The 21151-nt window shown below is 49.3% G+C and overlaps 1 protein-coding gene across 2 annotated transcripts in view; it reads right to left on the bottom strand.

The window, feature by feature from the left end:
- DGLUCY (D-glutamate cyclase) overlaps positions 1-21151 on the bottom strand; it is a 77194-nt gene that overhangs the window by 15932 nt on the left and 40111 nt on the right. For both annotated transcript variants that reach the window (XM_059182496.1, XM_059182497.1), the window contains 6 exons: positions 19852-19999; positions 18605-18727; positions 14585-14788; positions 9410-9670; positions 4995-5094; positions 1239-1387 (listed from right to left, as the gene is read on the bottom strand). In XM_059182496.1, the coding sequence (XP_059038479.1) occupies positions 1239-1387; positions 4995-5094; positions 9410-9670; positions 14585-14788; positions 18605-18727; positions 19852-19999 (985 nt within the window). The remainder of the gene's footprint in view (positions 1-1238; positions 1388-4994; positions 5095-9409; positions 9671-14584; positions 14789-18604; positions 18728-19851; positions 20000-21151) is intronic.

Genomic DNA, 21151 nt, shown 5'->3' on the forward strand with positions numbered 1-21151 from the left:
GTCCTACAGGGCAGGGGACCGAGGGGACCCCAGGAGAAGCCTGGGCTCCTGAGGATAAAAGGAGGCTCCAGAGGTCCACAGAGGGAGCAGTTTGAAGGCACAGCCAGCTCGACTTGCTTCCTCCGCAGTCTTGGGGGCAGCCTTGGGGGGATCAGCAAAGATTGGGGGTACATTTGGCTGGGGAAGAGCAGCACCTTCGGATCCTGATCTCCCCTTTGACTTGGGGACCCCTTCCTTCCCCACTCTGGGCATTCCTTCCCCCAGCCCTCAAGTCCTTGGCCTGTCCAGCCCAGAGAGGCAGGAAGCTGAAGCCAAGTGTGCTGTGGGTACCACACCCAAGGCCTCTTCTGGGAAAGACCAGGCGCTTTGCAGAAATTTTCTACTCAACCAGGAAGACTTTCATTGTCTCATCAAAAACCTCAAAAGCCAAAGGTGACTAATGAGTCCGGGAACCATTCTGAAGTGTCTGAACAAAGAGAACAATTAAACACAGAATGAGAAACTTGCCTTCATTACCCGAGGGTCTATACCCACCCCCAGGGGAGGAACGCTGCTCTGGGAGTTGGGTCAAGCCTTTCAGAAATTCATTAAGGCAACAGGATTCCATGAAAAACATGTCGGAAGGGATTCTGGGAGTCTGGACTCCTAAATTCTACCCGCATCATTAATGGGCTAGGTGACCTCGAGGAACCTCCCTGGGCCTCATTTTTGAACACTCTGCCTGTCTTATCTACCTTCCAGGGTTTTAAAGAAGCTTCGACAGCATATGGATGTGAAACCTTTTTGAAGACCATATAGTTCTGTACAAACACAAGTGGTCACATTACTGTATCATTAGCAGTCAAAAGATTGTACTAATCACCTGTTTAAGTCATATTAGAAATGAGTGCACTGAGAAGATGAAACAGTATATGTGGTAACTGTGTCCTGTATGACTGATAGTATATACCTTGTGTCAATTTTATTATTGTTATTATTTGATTATTAGTTTTAATATTTTAGAGCTGGGCCAGTCGACATGCTCGATTAAGCATCATTTCCCTTTCTTGCTTGTGGGAATGTTGGAATTCTAAGTGATGGTGTCTTTATCATCTAAACTGGCCATAATAAACAATGCTGGGGCAGAAAGCTACAGTCCCCATAGAACTCCTTCCTGTCATTCTATAGTGTTCTATAGTCAGTAAAAAGGCAGTTAGCGCTGACACATTCTTGCTGAATTCTCAGTGCTCCCCGCTTACCGGTTGATGAGATTCCAGGAATCTTCCATGATGCCAGGAAAAGGTCATCAATGGGGTCAACCAAGTGCTTGATGTTCATCTTCCTGGCGTTGTAGTAATTGCCATCGGCAGCCCTTCCTGCACGCTCGATTGCCACCAGATGGTCGAATCTGCCAGGAAGCAAGGACATGGGGGCCTTATGGGAGGGTGGCTGCCTGGCTGGGTCATGTGTTTGTGTGAAGGACCCTTGCATTTTTTCTCTGTTTCCTTCACTCCTACAGAATTTGGCTTAGCCTTTAGGTCTAACTGCTAGGGCTTGTACTGGGGGCTTGTCTATCAGATTATTTAGAAAAATATCACCAGAATCTTGGGGCACCCGGGTGACTCGGTTTGTTGAGCATCCGACTCTTGATTGTGACTGAGGTCTGATCTCAGGGTTGTGAGCTCGAGCCCCGCGTTGGGCTCCAGGCTCTGCTCAGTCTGTTTGAGATTCTCTCTCTCTACCTCCGCCCCTCCCCACCGCACATGTGCACACGTGAACGCGCGCTCTCTCTCAAATATACAAATAAAATCTTTTAAAAAATGAAAATATCATCAGAATCTTTAACAGTTCATTAGAGTCAGAGGCTGTGGATCTAGGAAGGCTGACGGTCAGGGTCACGTAGTGGACGCTGCCGTTGTCCTGGCCCAATCTCCACCAGCCGGTGGGCGCCAGCACCTGGAGGTCTAAGCATTGCCCGCTCTTGGCGCACCACTGCCTTCTCCCAGGATCTTGTTCCGTTTACGTACACAGACAGACTTAAAGAGTTGAAATGGAAGACAAATGAATCTAATGCAAGACCGAGATTAGATAGGTGGCATAGACAGTGACAGCAGGCTTGTGGGGTGCGGAATCAGATGGTGTAGGCTCCTGTCCAGACTCTCACGCTCCTGGCCTTGGCCAAGTGCTTAGCCTCTCTGACCCACATTTGCTACATCCGATGACCTGACCATAGGGCTGGTCTCATACAGTGGTGAAAGGAACCTCCCTGGGCCTCACTGTGGGACACTGAATTATCGACTTCACAGGGTTTCAAAGAGGCTTCAACAATATAATGGAGAAAACACACGAGAGGTACTTTGCAGACAGGCCCGTACCTACTCAGTGCATGGTAAATGGTGGTCTTGGTGGCTGTTATCATTATCAGGAGGAATCTTGTCTTGATAAACCAACTTATGAAAATTGCACCTTTATGGCTCTCTAAATCCCCCACAATGGAATTCTTTATTTTTTGTAAGATTGATTAACTAATTACAGAGAGCGAGAGATCAACTAAGATCAGTATGTTCTCTGTCCGTCAGAGGGCGAGGGAGAGAAAGAGAGAGAGATTTCAAGCAGGGATCCCTGCTGAGCATGGAGTCTGAAGCTGGGCTTGATCTCATGACCTTGAGATTGTGACCTGAGCTGAAATGAAGAGTCAGGTGCTTAACTGACTGAGCCACCCAGGTGCCCCATGATGGAGTTCTTTAAAATCTTTGCTGTGGAAAACCGTGTGGCTGTTCCTCAAAAAATGTTAAATAGAATCACCACAGGGTCCAGGGATTGCACGTCTGGGTGCGCACCACAAAGTACTGAAAGCAGGGTCTCAAAGAGATGCTGGGACTCCCTTGTTCACAGTAGCATTATTCACACTAGACGACAGGGACAAACAGAGGGACAGAGAGGCAGACTGTGGCACGCACATACAAGGGAATATTATCCAGCCTTACAAAGAAAGGAAATTCTAACAGATACCGCAACGTGGAGGAATCTTGAGGATAATTCGCAAACTGAAATAAGCCCATCACTGAAGGACAAATACCAGATGGTCTCACTCTTATGAAGGACGACAGCAGTCGATTCACAGAGACAGAAGGTAGGGGCTGGGGTCCCGGGGGAATGGACAGTCGCTGTTTAACGGGTACAGCATTCCCATTTGGGAAGATGAAAACGTTCTGGAGATGGACAGTGGGAATGGCTGCACACCGGTGCAAGTCGACCTTGATGTCACTGAACTGCGTGCTTAAAATGGTAACATTTATGTTATGTATATTTTACCTTAATAAAAAAAAATCTAAACTCTGAGTGCCTGGCTATGCCCCCCGTTGTGTAGAATGTGGTGACATCATAGATGTTTGGGATCAGGCCACTGAGAAGGTTTTATTTTTTTAATTTTTTTTTTTTTTTATGGAGAGGCAGGCAGAGAGAGAGAGGGAAGCAGGCTCCCTGCTGAGCAGAGAGCCCGATGCGGGCCTCGATCCCAGGACCCTGAGATCATGACCTGAGCCGAAGGCAGCGGCTTAACCCACTGAGCCACCCAGGCGCCCACACTGAGAAGATTTTAGAACATCATCCTGAGACTACATGCCTGGGGCTGAAAAAAAGCAGCCACTGAGAAGCAGAGTCAACAGGAGGAAGGAGACTTGACCTTGAATTTCCCCTAGACCTATATCCATGGTGATGAAAAGCCTGTTTGGAACAGGACCTCCAACTAAGATCAGTATGTTCTCTGTCCGTCAGGGAGAACACCACTTCTGGACCTTCCCTCCAGGAGAATGTCAGTTATATACCTTATGGGTGGATTGATTTTTTTTTTTTTTCAGGCCAGCAGGAACCATTTAGCTACAGTGGGAAGGAATGCACTCCTGGGAAGCCGGCTGCCTGAGAAGAGTTAACACATCTTCTCGAAAGACAGCACACGCCTCTCTCGCCACAATAATCTGATCTGTCTGGCCCCCCCTCCACTCAGCGAACAGAGCAGCACCTGAGTTAACAGGCATCGGGGATCCCACCCAAGAGAATTTTCTAGCTTCTCCCTGAAGATCCAGAGCTCTGTTTACATGTCAACCATCTGGAGAATAGAAACATCTCTAATAGGAACCACACATGTTTTGCAGTTTTAAATAGCATATGGGACCCACAATTGAACTTTGTTTTGGTGACTTGGGGTCCTCGTTATGATCATCAATTCTGCTGTGAGCTGCAGAACAGCACACACGCCAGGCCTATGGAAGCAGTGTTTTTAAGCTCTAAATGGACACTTATTAGTGGGTTGAGAAATAAATTGATTAGGCTAGGTTGACATTTCCAGAAAAGTAAAACAGAACACTGTAGAATAGACTAGAACAGACTGGGGTAGAAAGCGTCAGAATAAATTGCACATAGCAAGGGTAAAGGCTGTTTTCTGAACCTTTGTTTTAGTTGTGCATATGAGTATGCGTGTGTGTGTACACACGTGTGCATACCAGTTTACAGCGCAAAAGGTATTACTGTTGTCAAAAAAAGTTTAAAAAACACTATTAAAAAGATAAGATCTGAAACACACCCTACATACAATAAAGATGTATTTTCCAAAATATCTGATCACAACACACAGTAAAAAACACACCCACTTGCACAAAATGTCACGACAGCGTACTTACCGTCACCACACAGGACGGACGATGGTATGTCTACTTCTCATTCTTCTTGCGAACGTGCCGGTGACCCCACCAAAATGACTCCCTGTTCTCTAAGGGGTCATGACCCTGTTTGACCCATGCTAGGTTTTGGTTCTTGTAACTTTGCTCTCTTCTCCATCTATGGACATGCCATCTCTCAGGGAGCTGCTATGCCCAGAGATGCCGTGAGAAGCCCCCAGGACACCCTGAAACTCAGAAGCCTGCCCCATTAGACCCCCTGGGCTCATGGCTCTGTTCTTCCTGGAGTCATGAAATTGACAACCATCGCCAGCTTACATGGGGATGGGACACACGTACCTCGGTGACTTGGGGTCCCCATCTTTGCAGAGAAATGCTTGAGCAGCTCCCGCTGATTCACCTTGGAAAGTTAGCAAGGGGACTGCTGTCTTCAGAACACCTTGAAAATAAAGGCGAAGGACGGATACGTCAGCCCTGGTGTTGCATTTTGGGCATTCATGGTGGCTTTTCAAAAGCTTCTTTGGAAAATATCACTATCATTACGGAGCTGCACCTACCTGTCGAATACTTTGTTAGGAAACCTGAGAGAGACCTCAGTCCAAGAATATTTGCTTACTTTTAGTCCTGAGTAAACTCTAGGGTTGGCGAATTGTGTGACCCTGAGGGGCGTGGAATTGGGCTATTTCACCACTCTCGGGGGCAAGCAAATATGCTGCCTGTAGATAGTCCACGAGACCCCGTGAACGGAGGCCTATTCTGGCTCACTGCCATCGTGAGTGCCGGGGACACGTGGTGCCCATGGTGACGGGGAGCTGGCCCTCCGCTAAGCACGGGGCATGCATGGTCTCACTTAATTGTCACAACAATTCTCTGTGATAAGAACCATTATTAAGCCCATTTTACAGAAGAGGAAAACGGAGGCTCAGAGGTGCTACATAAGTTGGGTGAAGCAAGACCGGAGGTCAGGGTCCCAACCCCAGAACACTCCAAGTTCTCATCTGCTCTCCTCCCTGCATACCTTCAGGGAAGTTCCGGAACAACAGTGGAGAGGTCCCAGAGGCTGGGTGTGGAACTGGCTACTGGTATTGCAGTGACTGCCAGAGTGAATTTGACTCTCAAAAGCAGCACCTTCCCTAATTGCACTAACAATACATATTAACATAGAATACGTGGGAAGCACACACAGACCCCAGATTAAAGTAAGAGTGACTTGGTTTTTATGAAGGCATCTACTTCCTAGCAGTTGGGGGTAGAAGGCTTGTGCATTCCCGGGCCCAGGATGAGGTCTCCACGCAGATGGTTAACAGTGGGCCTGTGACAGGGACAGACCCAGCACTTACGGTTCCCCTGGTTCTACAGGACCCTCCCACCCCTGCTGCCCCGCTCTGTGGCCCACAGCCCAACAAGCACCCCGTCTACGTTAAAACCATGGGCTTGTGTTATAAATGCTGCTTCTCACCCCGGCTTCACAAGAGGGCTGCCCCAAGCCCTTTGGGAGCTGCCACCGCCTCCCCAGTGGGTGGAGACAGAATCATTATCAGAGACCCTAAGGGGCCCCCCATGTGACTCCCTCCAACCACCCATTGTCTCAGGGGGAAAGTCAAGGGGAGAACAGTCAGTCCATCAAGGGATACTCACCGAGCATATTCTACAAGGGACAAGCGGGGGATTGGGGCTGGGCTGGGGGCGTGGTCACAATATGAAAGACCCAGCCCCTTTCTGTGCTGGGAGGGGCAGCCTGGTGACCTGGCAAGGGGACTGACCACCTCCAAACAACCTTCCCAGCTGTGTGACCTTGGACAAGCCACAGAGACTCCCTTAGCTGGGGTTTCCTCCTCTGCAAAATGGGGTTAGTCATGTGTCCCCCGACCCAGGGTTGCTGTGGATGCGATGGTGTGAGCTGGGGGTCTGGCATGTAGTAGGTGCTAAGTTAAGGCTGGTGCGTTCTTCCTTCCTGACATCGGATCATGGATACAGGATACTGGTAAGAAGGGGCACCGGGGAGCCAAACAGGGCAGGGAACAGAACATACCCCTCAGGGGGCACACACAAAAAGAGCCTCGGCAAAGGAATGTTGGCAAGATGGGAACCCGCACCTGAGCTGCAAAGAATCCATTTATCCATTTGGTCCATTGAGGCCCAAGATAGGGAAGAAATGACTAAGCTTTTTCTCCTTTAAACATGTGCAACCTCTGGTTATAAGAGGAACTGAACTAATTTTCATTAAAAGGCCACATCTCTTTCCCTTTCTTCGTCCACATGTCACAAAGGTTCTGCAAAATTGAATAAAGCAGATGGCCGCCTTCGAAACCACCCCATGGGTGAGCCCCAGTTCTGAGCTCGCGGGCAGCGGGAGCCCCTGAGCCAGGCCAGCCGGTGAGCTGCGAGGGCAGACCTGCTTCTGGGAAAGTGGCCAGCTAAAAATATCCAAGCCGCTTGTCAGATGGGGGAGGCTGCTGAGGTTGCTGGCAGCGGCTGGCCGCAGCGCTGTGGCCCGCGCCTCCTCCTTGTTCACCATACCATCCTTCAGTTTCCCCTGGTCCTCCGTGCGGTTCCTTCCCAGCCTCGCTGGCTGGCTCCCTCTCTCTTCCTTGACCTTTCAGTGTGGAGCGTTCCAGGGTATAATCCTGGGACCTTCTCTCTGTCTCTTTTTCTCTAGGTGATCTCACTCTGTGTCTGGACTTAAAAGGCCATCAATATGCCATCAACATGCCAACTGGTCTCCAATTTATCTTTCCAGCCCAGACGGCTCTCCTGAACTTGACTTGTAGATCTGTCTACTTGACGTCTCCACTGATGTGGGTCCCCTGCCGCCGCACCCTCTCCATCACCCTCCCTGACCTGCGGAGGCCTCCTCTTCTCCCATCTCACCCCTGCATCCAATCCACCCAGAATCATGACCCTACGTTCAAAATAGAGACAGGGCTGTCTACTTCTCGAAACCTCCACCCACACCATTTGTCTGTTTGGGGTTCTCTGAAACCAGAGTCTGACCCAAAGACTTGGGTGCAGGCGGTTTATTTGGAAGATGATCCCAGGAGGCAGGTGATGGGCAGAAAGTGAGGGCGGGAAGGAGGAAAGCCCAACAGGAGGGAATGGGCACATTCGAGGTCACTGCTCTAGGCAATGGGGTCCCAGTTCCGCGGAGACCTGCCTGTCTCTGAGAGGTTGAGGGGCTCCCAGAAGCATCAGTCCCCTTACTAGTGGACTGAGTGGGTTTGCACAGCTTTGAAGAAAACCTGAAAACACCAGCTTGCCATGGGGTCTGGTCAGGTCTGTGTGGTGCCCCAGGTGGTCATTCCAGCGGTGGCTGAAGTCACTGGGGACCAAAGAGATGGGCACCCCAAGCCACCTCATCTCCTTGCAGGGACCTGTCCAGTTTCGACCCTTGTCCCTACAGTTACCTGGGTGATGGTGACTCTTTAAAGCTGAAGCCAGAATGTGGCCCTCCTCTGCTCGGTGCCCTTCTAGGGCCCCCCTCCCACCTGGAATAAAAGCCCAGTTGCTCCCATGTCCCTGGAGGCCCTTCCAGGCTGCCCCCATGATCCTTCTGTCCTCCCTTCTGGCTTCTCTTGTCCTCATGTGTACCAGGCCACTCAGCTGGCCGGTAGCCCTTTCTTAAACCTACTAGGACTCCCAGACTGCCCGGCTTCTGCTTTGGCCATGGTCACAGACTGGGGCCTCTTCCTTCAGCAACTTCACAGTCTTGGCTCCGCTGTCACCCTGTCCACGAGGCCTTCCCTGACCATCCTGTTTAGAACCGCAGCCTACCACCTGGGCTGCCACCCCTATCCCCTTATCCTGGCCTGCTCCCCCACCCCCAGCATTACACCTGCTTATGGACCACACACTTCCCTTTGTCCCCATGTGGTTTGCCGCCCGCCACACTCCCCTGGGATGCGCTTGCCCATGAGGGCAGGACGGTGTCAGGCTTAACCATCGATGGCTCTCAACATCCTACGACAGTGCCTGGCACAGAGTAGGTGTTCCGTACACATTTGTTGTGTGACATGGCTTCCGTGTGCTCAGATACAGCCTTTGGGAAGCTTCCAATGTCACGGTGCTAGAGGGCATGCCTTACTGGGGTTGAAAGCCCATTGAGAGGCTAAGATGGAGAGATGTGTTTTTAAAGAACGCATTTTCTGGACACTGAGACAGGCAGGGGGAAGTAGGTTAGAGCAGCAGGCTCTCCAGATGCCCCGACAACCCTTGTAGAAAGAGGAGAGCCGAAGAGCATCCTCTCACAGGGCCCCCCAGACCGATCCTGACCCGGGACCGGAGCATCACGGCCTCACGTCAGCGTACCCCTGCGCTCATGTGTGCTCCAAGAGCCTGGGCAGCTGCTCAGCTGGCCCAGCAGGGGCGTGGAGGGGGGCACTGCCATCTCTGCTCTTGACTCCTCTTACCTGGGGGGGGCCCCCGGGCTGGCCTGGGTTGCTGAGTTCCCTGCAGGTCACACAGGGGAGGGAGCAGGTGCACAGTGGGACCCTGGTTCGAACTCGAGCTCACCATTCCCACCCGGGGAACTCGCCTGCCCTTCTCAGAGACTCAGTGTCTTCATCTGTAAAATGGGGCTAATGCTGCTGATACCAGAGAGGTTTCAAACAGGAAGGAAAACGCCCTCTGTCCGGTGCATGGCCCTGAGCTGGGAGCCTGGCAGGAACTGCACACACAGTGGTCCTCCCTCCCTCCCACACCGTCTGCCCCCGAAGGCCCATTTGGAAGAAACTGACTGTCCTTATTTCACTCCTTACCTTGCTCAACAGCCTCTTCCATAAGCTTCTCGAACAAACTCAAGGCTCTCAGGTCAACGATCATGGAGACCCCCTTCCCCAAGGCCTGCAGGAAGGCGGCGAGGGCCACGGCTCCTGGTGGCCCGTCCGTCTCTTCCGGAGGCTGGTGGTTGAAGTGTGTGGGGAAGCCAGTGGTGACGAGCACGGAGCGGGCGTGGGACAGTGACAGGGAGGCTCGCAGCAACTCATCTCTCCCGAGCAGGTGTCTGATGCCCCGCTGGCCTAAAATTTGTTAAAGATCGATTTATTCACTTTAGAGAAAGGGGGAGGGCAGAGGAAGAGAGAGAGAGAAGCAGACTCCACACTAAGCGGGGAGCCCAGCGCGGGGGCTCGATCTCACGACCCTGAGATCACGACCTGAGCTGAAACCAAGAGTTGGTGACCCAGCTGACTGAGCCACCCAGAAGCTCCGTTATTTTCTTTTTAAAAGTCGTACAATAACGTCGTGTGTTTTACGTGGAAACTTACACGTCAGGAGCAGTTTGGTTTTTTATTTACTCTTGTTTCTGGAGAGGATTTGAGGGGAGGTGGCAGAGACGGCTAGCTGTTCCCCAGAATGGCTTTTCCACCCCTCCCAGTCACGAAGGGGAGCCCGTCCTTGGCCGCCCAGGAGCTCTTGCAGTTAGGGGTTCCAGTCTTCCACCAGCCTAGGTTCTCTCTGCTGCATCCGGAGAGCAGTCAAAGGGACCAGGAGTGGAAGTCATGGGTGCCTCTCTGGGCCTGCCTCCCCTACTCCCTGCCTTCTTCTTTTCCAGACTGCTGGGGTGTTGACAACCAGCACCTCCTGAGGGTCACAGAGCATCAGGGCAAAGATTCTGGCTGCAGCAGGTCCCCCTTCCTGCTGAACCCTAATACTTACCACAGAAAGCCTGCCCTGGACGGTTGCGTGAGAGGGACACACTCGTACCGTATTTGAGGAAAGCATCTAGGGGTTAATTTGTTATCGCGGTCTAGCAGACTCTAACTAACACAGGACTGTCGAAGGAGAGGCAATGGGACTGCCCTAGTAGGGCAGAAGGCCTCGACAAGGACTTGGGTGCAGGTATTTTTATGGAAAGTGAGCCCTGGAAGTCAGAAGATGGAGGAAGTATGAAGATGGGGAGAAGAGGTCCTGCAGAATGAATGTATGAGTGACAACTCAACCGGAAAGGCAACTGGGGCTTTGGTCCCGATGGAGCTGCTCTAGGAAACTGTGGGGTTCACACCTCAGGGCTCTTCGGCCAGAGGACGGGGGACCGAGCATTGATGCACCTGTTCCCGTCCCCCGCTGGGTGTGGGGGAGACAGGCAGGCCGCCAGCAGCATCTGCTCTAACGTCCTCCAGCGGCTGCCAACCTGGTCCCAGCTGGGCAGCACAGCCCCCCAGGGCCCATCACGTATCACTGTGGCCCTGTCCATACTCCGGTCACCTCAGAGCATATCTGTGCCCGGTGAAGGCAGGATGTGACTCAGAATTTCCCCCTGGCTGTGGCTGAGTTGACAGGTAGACCGAAGGAAGTGGCCAGAGGGTGTCAGCTTCCCCTTGAGGTGCCGGGAGAACACAAAAGGACACAGAGTTGGGGTTCCTGTTATAAAGAGACAGTTCCAGACTCGGAATCTAGAAACTTAACATTCAAGCCCAGAGCAGCTGTGTGACCTTGACCTCATCCCTGGATTGCTCTGGGTCTTCGTGTTCTTACATGGAGCATGGGTGGGGTGGGGGTGGGGGTTCCAGGTGCAGGAAAGCTGCCGGAAAGGGCTCTCTGCATGCCTTCAGTGGGAGTGGAGACAGGAGCCCCTGTCTGGAGGGTCATCAGTACTCTGATTTGTATGTTCCACTCAGAGTTGTACTTTCCAGCCGTTCACATCTAGGAATTTAACCTGATAAAGTGATTGCGGGGAGGTCCACACACGTGGTCATTGCAGCCTTGACTATGGTGTCAAATGATGGATGTTAATAAAAATGGTGGGATGTTTGCAAAATGGAATTCTATGCAGACCTTAAAAAGGATGTTGTAGAAGATTAATGACATGGAAGGATGTTCACAATATATTAAAAAAGGAAATATATATTCTTTTCTCAGCCTTACAGACTTAGGACTGAAGAAAAAGACTTTAGGGGCAAATATTGAACTATGGGTGAATTGTGAGGGGCTTCTGCTTATTTTCACAGCCTCTTTACGTTCATATATTTTCTGATATTTCTACAACCAACGTGAATGGCTGTCAGTGGAAGGGGAGAAGTATAACACTGTACAAGAAAAAAAATCAGAATGTAACCTCTTTCATAGGATGGGGTAAGCCTCAAAAGAGAGAGGAGGAGTTGGAGAGAGAGAACTTGGTCAAATTTAGGGCAGTCAATGATTTCATCACTTGTGATGGTTGTAGCATGAGGGCCGACATCATCACTATGAACTCTGTGTTCCTTCTTGTTCTCAGGCACCTCAAATGCAAGCCAACATCCTCTCAAAAATAACTGAGCAGCTCTCTTATTAAGCCCAGTGAGCAATGCTCAGTATAATGCCATTAATCTTATTTTGTGCTTATTTAATATAGCAGGACTCAAAGCATCTCTTGTTCTTGAGGCTCAACGATGCTCCGTAATCTACAGTATTGGTGTTTCTGGGCCATCGTAAATCTGCCCTTCCCTTACTCATGCTACAAACCTAGACCCCATCTGCATAAGCCCCCAGGGGGGGTTCTGTGGATGACCTCCCAGGTCATTTTAATTCAGCTGGGATGCCCCAGGTCTGTCGTAAATTTACTTCCCACTTACTTTTTCATCTGAGCTAATGGCAGAGTTAATAATTCTTCTTCCCCCACAACCTTTGTGCTGGATGGAAGGGCTGTCAGCCTGGGTAAGAATGTTCGTGAGGGAGAAAGGATTGCAAAAATTTAGAAAAATATACCCACCCAGGAGCTCAGCTATGTAAGAGGCTCTGTACACTCAGCCATGAGCTTCCATCTCTATGGGTGCATGTGTCCCAAAAGAGGAATCGGCGGGGGTAGGCATAGATCCCGAATTTACTGGGGGTTTACATGCAAAAGAAACCAGACTCTCTGCCAAAAGAAAGAATGAGTGGACAACCTAACAGACAAAACATCCAAAAGCTAGGCTTTGTAGTTCTGAAGGAGGTTTTGCTACTGCAGACCTTTGGTCCCAAGCCGAAGGGAGAGAGCAGACATTTTTAAGGCAGTTCTGCATTGTTCAGTTCTGGCCGTGATCTTCGTTCACACAAAAATACACCCAGCTTGGTGGCACTGTGGCTCCGCCCAGGTGCGGTTCTCTGTCCCAGTGTCACTGTCATCAGCTCTGTCTGGGTGATGGGACTCTGACCAGGAGGCTCGAGCTCTCCGGGCTGACCTCCCCACTCTGCTTCCCACAGGGACTGGCCTGGTGGTAATACCATGCAAACCCAGATTCCAATTTCTCTAGTACTTATTGGTCGTGGACCTTGGAGTCAGTGGGTGTGGATTCAACGTCTGCTCTCACCATGTACCAGGTCTGTGGACTTGGGCAAGTTTCTTTTTTTTTTTTTTTTTAAAGATTTTATTTATTTATTTGACAGAGAGAAATCACAAGTAGATAGAGAGGCAGGCAGAGAGAGAGAGAGAGAAGCAGGCTCCCCGCTGAGCAGAGAGCCCGATGCGGGACTCGATCCCAGGACCCTGAGATCATGACCCGAGCCGAAGGCAGCGGCTTAACCCACTGAGCCACCCAGGCGCCCATTGGGCAAGTTTCTTGACCTTGTATGCCTCCGTCTCCTTGTCTGTTAAAGGCAGTTAGTCATAGTGGCCTCATAGGGTCCGCGGAAGAATTGAAGATGAAACTTCCTAAAGCTTTTAGCACGTGCCTGGCCCATGGTAAAACTCAGTAGATGATAGCTGTCATTCTTATTTCCTATCACACCCCCCAAAAGGGAGGTCTAGGTGTTATTTCTCCTCTGATGAGAAACTGAGGCAGAGAGGGGCCGGGAAGGCTGCACCTTCATTCTCTCTGGAGCCTTTGCCGGCAAATGGATCGTTTCCATGCCCACCAGCGCCTTCTGCTGGCCGGCTTGGATAAGACATGCGGCTCTTTCACGACCATGGAGTGGTCAACTTGCTGGTTGGTGGCCAACTTCCTCCTAGCTGGAACCAGAAGACCCCTAGTGGATTCCATCTCTAGAAGCCGGCACAGAAGGGCTTCTGGCAAGTCACAGAAGGGCTGTCCTTTGTCTGAGACGCAATGCACAATATTGATTGCAAAGTCTTGTGAAGCTGTTCCCTGCAAGGTCCTGCCCCACCAGCATCCCCAGGAGAGCGGGGATCCAGCTCCCTGCCCCAACCTCTGCTGCCCAGCATAAAAAAATGTATTCCACATCCAACCCCAGGGCAGTGGTGCAAAAGGAGCTTGGGGACACAAGGATGACTTCACTTAAACAGTGGCAGTTGGTGACTTAAGAACTATACTATGCCCTTTTTTCTTATCATTCCAGTCCCAATGTAATTGCGATGGCGATGTGCCCAGCTAATAACCTCGCCTTCCAAACTCCCTCTTATGTTTAGTGTTGAAAAACTGGGGGAAAAACATAAATAAAAACCCCAAAATTATTCACAATTGAACTACCCAGAGATCATCAACGTCCGGATTTTGGTCCATTTACTTCTTTTGGGAATTCATATGCGCTCTAAGCATTTAGAAAAATCACACCATGGGAACACACAATAGAGGCAAAGAGAGTTTAGGCAGCTGACCCTTGTAAATGAAGGTGGAGGCAGAGGGGAAAGAGGACTCAAGAAAATACCTTAATCATTCCCAAGGAACTTTTTAAAGAGTTTGGATTCTAAATACCTTGAAGCCTTGTTATAACATTGGTTTTTGAGGTTCGTGCTTTAGAATGACCTTACAGGTGGAAACAACTCTCATTGGATGAAGTCTCAATCTTCATAATTTAACGAAAAATGTTATAGTCGTTGCATGACATTAAGGCTATGCCTGCTTTCTTGATAAAATATCAATCTCTTCTCTTTGATAGTGTTAGCTAAATAAAGAGGAATATATTCTTCTCTTTAAAAAGAAATTCAGCAGGGGGTTTGCATGTGGCCTTTTTCACTGACCCTTATGCCAGTGATGAATTTCTCCAGGTCATTAAGGTGAGGACGCTTTGTTTCTTACCTGGGTCTATAGCAATTATAGCCTCTAGCTCTCTAATCTTCTGAACAGCTGAAGCTGATGCCATGCTGTAGTGCAAGGGATCTTGGGAAATGCGATGGACCTCTGGAATTCCCTCAGGGGTAAGACAATGGGCTGGAGCTTCTGTATCCTTCAGGTTGGTCATGACGGTGCAGCCTGGTGCACTGGTGAAAGCCAGCGGGGTCTCTAAAACACACAACAGGAGGGACTGAGCCTGCTCACGTCATCAAATTCAGTCCATTCTCATCTAGCCCACGGTTGATGGGCAAGATGGTGCCGGGCATCAATGCTGCCGGGCATCAATGCTGCCAACGACATTCCTCACTCAGTTTGTTGCACCAAATCAGAAAAACCAGCTGATGACTAAATCAAGCCCCACTTACACAGGTGCTTCCAGTGTTTAGGAAAGGGAAGATGAGCTGAGTGTGGGAAAAGAGGGAGGGACCACCACAGCTCTAGATAGGGCTCTAGGAATTTCCATCAGTTGAAACCCAGGGGTATCAGAAAGTACTTACTGAACGCTTTCAGATGCATGAGGACACCTTTCTGGACTTTGCTAATAAATAGCTCTCTCTGAACGTAGCATCTGTTTTTCCCACAGCACTTTTGCCTTGTTTGCTAATTTCATTCTTTAAAAAACTCTCCCATACTAAATTCTGGGCAATGTGAAACACTCGAGTGTCGTTATTAAGAACGTGGTTTTCGTGTGCCAAACAGAGAGATGAGACTTGATCCTCTCTAAACCTGTTTCCTCAACTATAAAATAATGATAATGCTTCAGGTGTCTGTTGTTAGAGCTAAACTGGAAAACGCACATAGAAGCGCGTTTCACAACGTGGTTCAGAGTCAGCCCTCGGTAAATGAAGGTTTATGTGACTGTGTCTCCATGTCCTTTTGCCTGGCCCGTTAGGGGCTTCATATTTACAATACTTAATTTGCACCATCTGCTTTCTTCAGTGTCATTATTATCCTTGGGTACGTTAACCCCACTCAGCTGTGTGCTCCCAAAGACGAGGACCGCTGTTTACTGATCTCAGAACACCACGTAGTACCTTGCACAGAAAAGGGGCTCTGTGTGAATTGGTGTGAATTGAATAAGTAACAATGCCATGAATGTCACCGAAAACAGTAACATTTTTTTTTCCAAATTCAACAGAAAGCCAAGTGAACACTTCAGAAGGAAAATCTACTGATAACTACACGAAGCATTCTAACTTAATTTTTAGAGAGGCAAGAATTAAGGATTTTGATGAATGCGATCACTGTTTTTCTGTGTTTTGGACAGCACCTGGAACTGGTCATTCTAATGCCAGGTACACACCAGGTTAGTCAGCTTCAAGTGTGACACAGGCTTTTGCCCCATCAGCTGTGAGGTCTGTAATGTAGCAACTGATCTATCACCAAGAGAAGTTTATTTTCTTTATTTCTTATTTTAAAGATATTTATTTATTTATTTATTTATTTATTTATTTATTTATTTGATAGGCAGAGAGAGATCACAAGCAGGCAGAAGGCAGGCAGAGAGAGAGAGGGGGAAGCAGGCTCTCCGCTGAGCAGAGAGCCCGATGTGGGACTCGATCCCAGGACCCTGAGATCATGACCTGAGCCGAAGGCAGAGGCCTAAACCACTGAGCCACCCAGGCGCCCCTTTATTTCTTATTTTTATAAAGATTTTATTTATTTATTTGAGAGAGAGAGAGACAGAGACAGAGAGCATGAGCAGGGGGAGAGGAAGAGGGAGAAACAGAAGCAGACTCTCTGCTGAGCTGGGAGCCTGATCCCAGGATGCTGAGATCATGACCTGAGCCGAAGGCAGACGCTTCACCAACTGAGACAGCCTGCCCCCCCCTCCCCCGCTAATAGAAGTTTAAATAATAGAAGTTTAGGGGCGCCTGGGTGGCTCAGTGGGTTAAAGCCTCTGCCTTCAGCTCGGGTCATGATCCCAGGATCCTGGGATCGAGCCCCAACTCGGGCTCTCTGCTCAGTAGGGAGCCTGCTTCCTCCTCTCTCTCTCTCTGCCTACTTGTGATTTCTGTCAGTCAAATAAATAAATAAAAATCTTAGAAAAAAATAATAGAAGTTTAAATATTATGTAGAGGTTTGAACAAGATTTTTAAAAAAGATTTATTTATTTTTAGAGAGAGAGAGCACTAGTGGGGGGGGGAAGCAGAGGGAGAGGGTGAGAGAGAGAGAGAGAGAGAAGCAGACTCCCTGCTGAGCTCAGAGCCTGATCTCACAACCTTGAGATTATGACCTGAGCAGAAATCAAGAGTTGGATGCCCAACCGACTGAGCCACCCAGGTGTCCCAGCATGATTTTTATAAAACTATTCAGGGTTGTACCTAAGCCAATGATGTCATTTGGCCTCAGTTACAAAGCAGTTGTGCTATTTCAAGCCAGAGCTAATGCCTGCAGTTTGCCGGGATGCCCGAGGCAGTGAGCGCTCTTCTGCAGCCCATCCCCCATGGCTGGTGCAGAAGATGTATGACACCATCGTGCTGGACCATATTTACCACCCATGCGTGGGTGTGTGAACACACATGAGCACAAGCACACTCAAAAATGACCACAAACTCCCTGATAACGGCATCTTGTTTGGTGTAACACTGTGTTTCCAAGATCTGGGTCCCTGCCTGACACATAGCAGGTGTCCAATACTTTCAATGTTAAATAAACAAAGGAATAGGGGAACCTGGGTGGCTCAGTTGGTTAAGTGTCTGCCTTCAGCTCAGGTCATGATCCCAGGGTCGTTGGATCGAGTCCTGCCTCAGGCTCCCTGCTCAGTGGGCAGTCTGCTTCTCTCTCTCCCTCTGCCCCTCCCTCTGCTTGTGTGCGCTCTTTCTCTCTCTCTGTGTCAAATAAATAAAGTCCTTTAAAAAAATAAACAAACGAATAGAATTCCATGTGTCTTGCATTTATGCCTCATTGCCATATTAGAAGTAATCTTCCTTTATCGTGAGGCCATTCTGATAGCTAAACTTATATGAATGCTTTAAAAATAATAATAATAATTAAGTAACATTAAATTCTGTGATTTGTCATGCAAGTGTGGCTGACCTGGCTAGAATTTTCTGGTGTCTACGAAATGGGCTGCCATAGTTATGCTTAACATTTCTAGCATTTCCCTACCTTACAGCGAGCTAGTTAGGGCGCCCTCGTGTGTCTCTTTGTTGTAATATCACCCTATGTCTGAAAAAAACCAATGGACAGTATTGCTTTAAAAGGCAGAAGTCCCCTCCCCCACCTTATAGATACGTTCCAAGACCCCTGGTCGACAAGAAACAGTGCATAGCACCGAACCCTGTATAGATTATGTTTTATTTCTATCTGTACATCCCTAGGATGAATTTTAATTTGTACATTAGGCCCAGTAAGAGATTAACAGCAATAACTAATAATAAATAGAACAATTAGAAAATATACTATAATAAAAGTGTTGTGAATGTGGCCTCCATTTCTAAAAATACCTTACTGTACTGTCCTCACCCTTCTTCTTGTGACAACGTGAGATAAAAACATAACGACACGACTCGAGGAAGAGAGGGGAGTGCAGTAGGCATGCGTCATAACCTGAGGCCACTATGACCCTCTGATTCATCAGAAGGATGGTCATCTGCTTCTTGACTGCAGCTGATTGCAGGTAACAAACCTCAGGAAATAGAACTGTGGGGAAGGGGGGACCTTGCACCCTGCAAATACTACGTGAAATAGGATGTTTAGTGTTGCTGGTTGCCTTCGCTCTTATTTTCAAAGCCCTACAAACCTTCAGAATGTCTCAGAAAGTCAAGCTAAACATTGATCTTTCTGCAGGTGGAAATATATCTCATCAAAACATACAAGCTGCTGATGAGACCCAGCCCTGGGAGAGCTGTATGTTTTATGTTTTGTTTTGTGACCCAGTTTCCTAAGCCACTGCACAGCAACCCTGCTCTCCCAAGAGCTGGAGACCCAGCCGTTTCCACCCTGGGTCATAGTCACAGCCCCCTTCAAGCCCCGACATACTGCAGCTGCTGACGGCTTCAAGACTGGTCATCGGAGAAGGCCAGAACACCGGGACATCCCCTGGCTGACACATCACAGGATCCCCGTAGTCAGGTTTGGAAAGATCTTTGATTCCCAACCATTCTGCAAATGGAAAAAGAAAATGAATTCCTGCAGGTCCTGCCCTCGCAGTTCATATCCAGATTGAACACATTGAATAGTTTATGTTTCTTTCTCCCAGAGAAACTCTAATCATCGGATTGCCGTCGATGGTACCAGAGAAAAGAATTCGGGACCTTAAGGACCCAGGACGCTGGCTAAGTTCTAGTGCATTCTGAGTAGTACAGTTTCAGAACATGGATCTCAGACACCTGCTGTGATTGCTGGAGGAGCCCGGGGTACACTCAGCCCGACACTCCGTGCAGATTGCTAAGCCAAACCAGTATTTGTGAGCTGACATTTATCTTGGCACAGGCTACCGGTCACATAACCCAGACATAAGCTCTGTCGCTTGACTACCAACAACAGCGTCCCTACCCGTGGCCCGGCATCAGAAGGTTGACGAGGACAGCAAAGATGGATGTGTTGGACCCAACCCAGCTCCACTAATGAGAAAACAAGTCAAGGATTCAGCAATACACTTTGCTTTGGCTGGTCCTGAGCTCTTTCTATGAGGGAGGTGGCCAGGGCTGATTGTATCGTTGCAGAACGCAGGCTTTGTGTGATTCTGAAGTCCAGGTACACCAAGCTCTGTCACCCGAGACCCAATCCCAAGTTTTCATCAGGCTCTCTCAGAACCACAAAGAGACCTAGACGCCGCCAAGCTGGGATTTTCTCTCTTGCTCTCAGACCGAGTTAATACACGGGGGATCAGTTCAAGTTAACAATTGGAACAAAGCCCTCCTCTGCCCAAATATGATACTGAACAACAGCCCAAATTGGAGGTGGCTCAGAGCTCAAGTTCCAGGACCAATAGCTCAGCTGCCGTCCTCTGCCACCGGCTCCTCCCACCCCAGGTTCACCTGAAGTTCACAGGAGACAGTGGGTGAGGCTGGCTCTTCTGGCCAGGGTGGCACTTTCAGACCTGAGGGGCCCCTGTAAACCCAGCCCTCCTGCTGTGGCGGGAGTTCCGCCTTGTCCAGGACCCCCAGGAACTCTGGGGAGGAGGAGGACAAGCCAGAGGAGTTCAGGAACACAGCAAGTTCCCGTCTTCTCAGGCTGAAGTTCATGGGTGGCCGTCAGAATCATGAAGGACAGTGGACACTCACCTGGGTCGCCGATATGAATGGGTTGTCCCTTAGTTCCCATGGAGCAGCTGGCCTGCACCAGCCTTTCCAGCTTGTCCTCGGGGATGGGCCTCATTGTGACCACCAGGGGGCAGCAAAAGCCAGCCATGGAGGCACAAGGCACGGTTGTCTGAAAAGAAATCGAGGAAAAGGGCAACTTGGCTCAAATGGGGACTCACACAACACAATAACTTTTTTTTTTTTTTTTTTTTTTGGCTTAAAAAAAAAAAAAGAAATCAAGGAAAAGATGTTGGAAAACAGAGCTGACCCAGATGGAGACCCTGAGCACCGAGTTCAGGGCCACTGAATGAAGGAGGGGGTCCAAGTAGTTAGAATAAAAATGCAGCTTCTGCTTTCATGTGACATAGAAATGAGAAAGGCTGCTGGTAGGGATTGGTTTGAAACAGAGAACCTTCACTTTGTCTGTGCTGTGGACCCTTCTGGTAGCGTGGTGCAGCTAGGGACCCCCACTCCGAGTAAAGGTTTTGATTGCATAAGAGGAAATGCATAGGTTTACAAAAGAAACCAGTTATATTGCAAATGTGCTTAACAAATTATGAAAAAGTGTGATAGAGAGATACGCATGCTTCATTAACAGCTTAAGGAACAAGCTGGCAGATGTACCGATATGAATATGAAGCAGTGGCTAGCATATAGGATATTTCTGAGCTCTCAGGAAGAACTGCTGTGGGACACGAAAGTATCTGGGCATCTGAGCATAAGGGGTCCTTTGGGAAGCCAGGGTCACAGGATCTGCTGATGCAACAGCGGCTTGTTGCCCGCGTTTGGAATGGAAGGAAATGCTCAGTCTCCGTGTGAGGCTAGGAATAGCAAAATGTAATGTAATTTTTTGCATCTAATTCCATGGGCCTCTGAATTTTCTCCATGGACTTCAGGAGGCCCGTGGACCACAGGTGAAGACCTCCAGGAGAGGCAGAGGCAGAGCAACCCAAGGGACAAGGATCTCGCAGGAGGCGCTGGGGTCTGCTTTTCCTCCTGAGTCCACACAGGGGACTGCAGGTCTGTGCCCAGACCCCACGGAGCCCTTCCTCCCTCCTCCTGCCTTGGGATGACCTGCCGGCCTTTCTCTGGTGGTGGTATTTTCTCCCTTGAGTGGTTTCTGGTCGCTGCAGTGGGGTTTACAGAAGATTTAGGACATGGCCAGGATGATGACTGCTGGCACAGTCTTGGCTGCTGCCCGAAGGGCTTGCTGTTGGTGCTGAGGGGGGAAATAGGCCACCGGCAAACACACCACTTCAGCATACAACTATTCTGAATTCAA

The sequence above is a fragment of the Mustela lutreola genome, chromosome 7, assembly GCF_030435805.1.
Source record: "Mustela lutreola isolate mMusLut2 chromosome 7, mMusLut2.pri, whole genome shotgun sequence".
Taxonomy (NCBI): Eukaryota; Metazoa; Chordata; class Mammalia; order Carnivora; family Mustelidae; genus Mustela; species Mustela lutreola.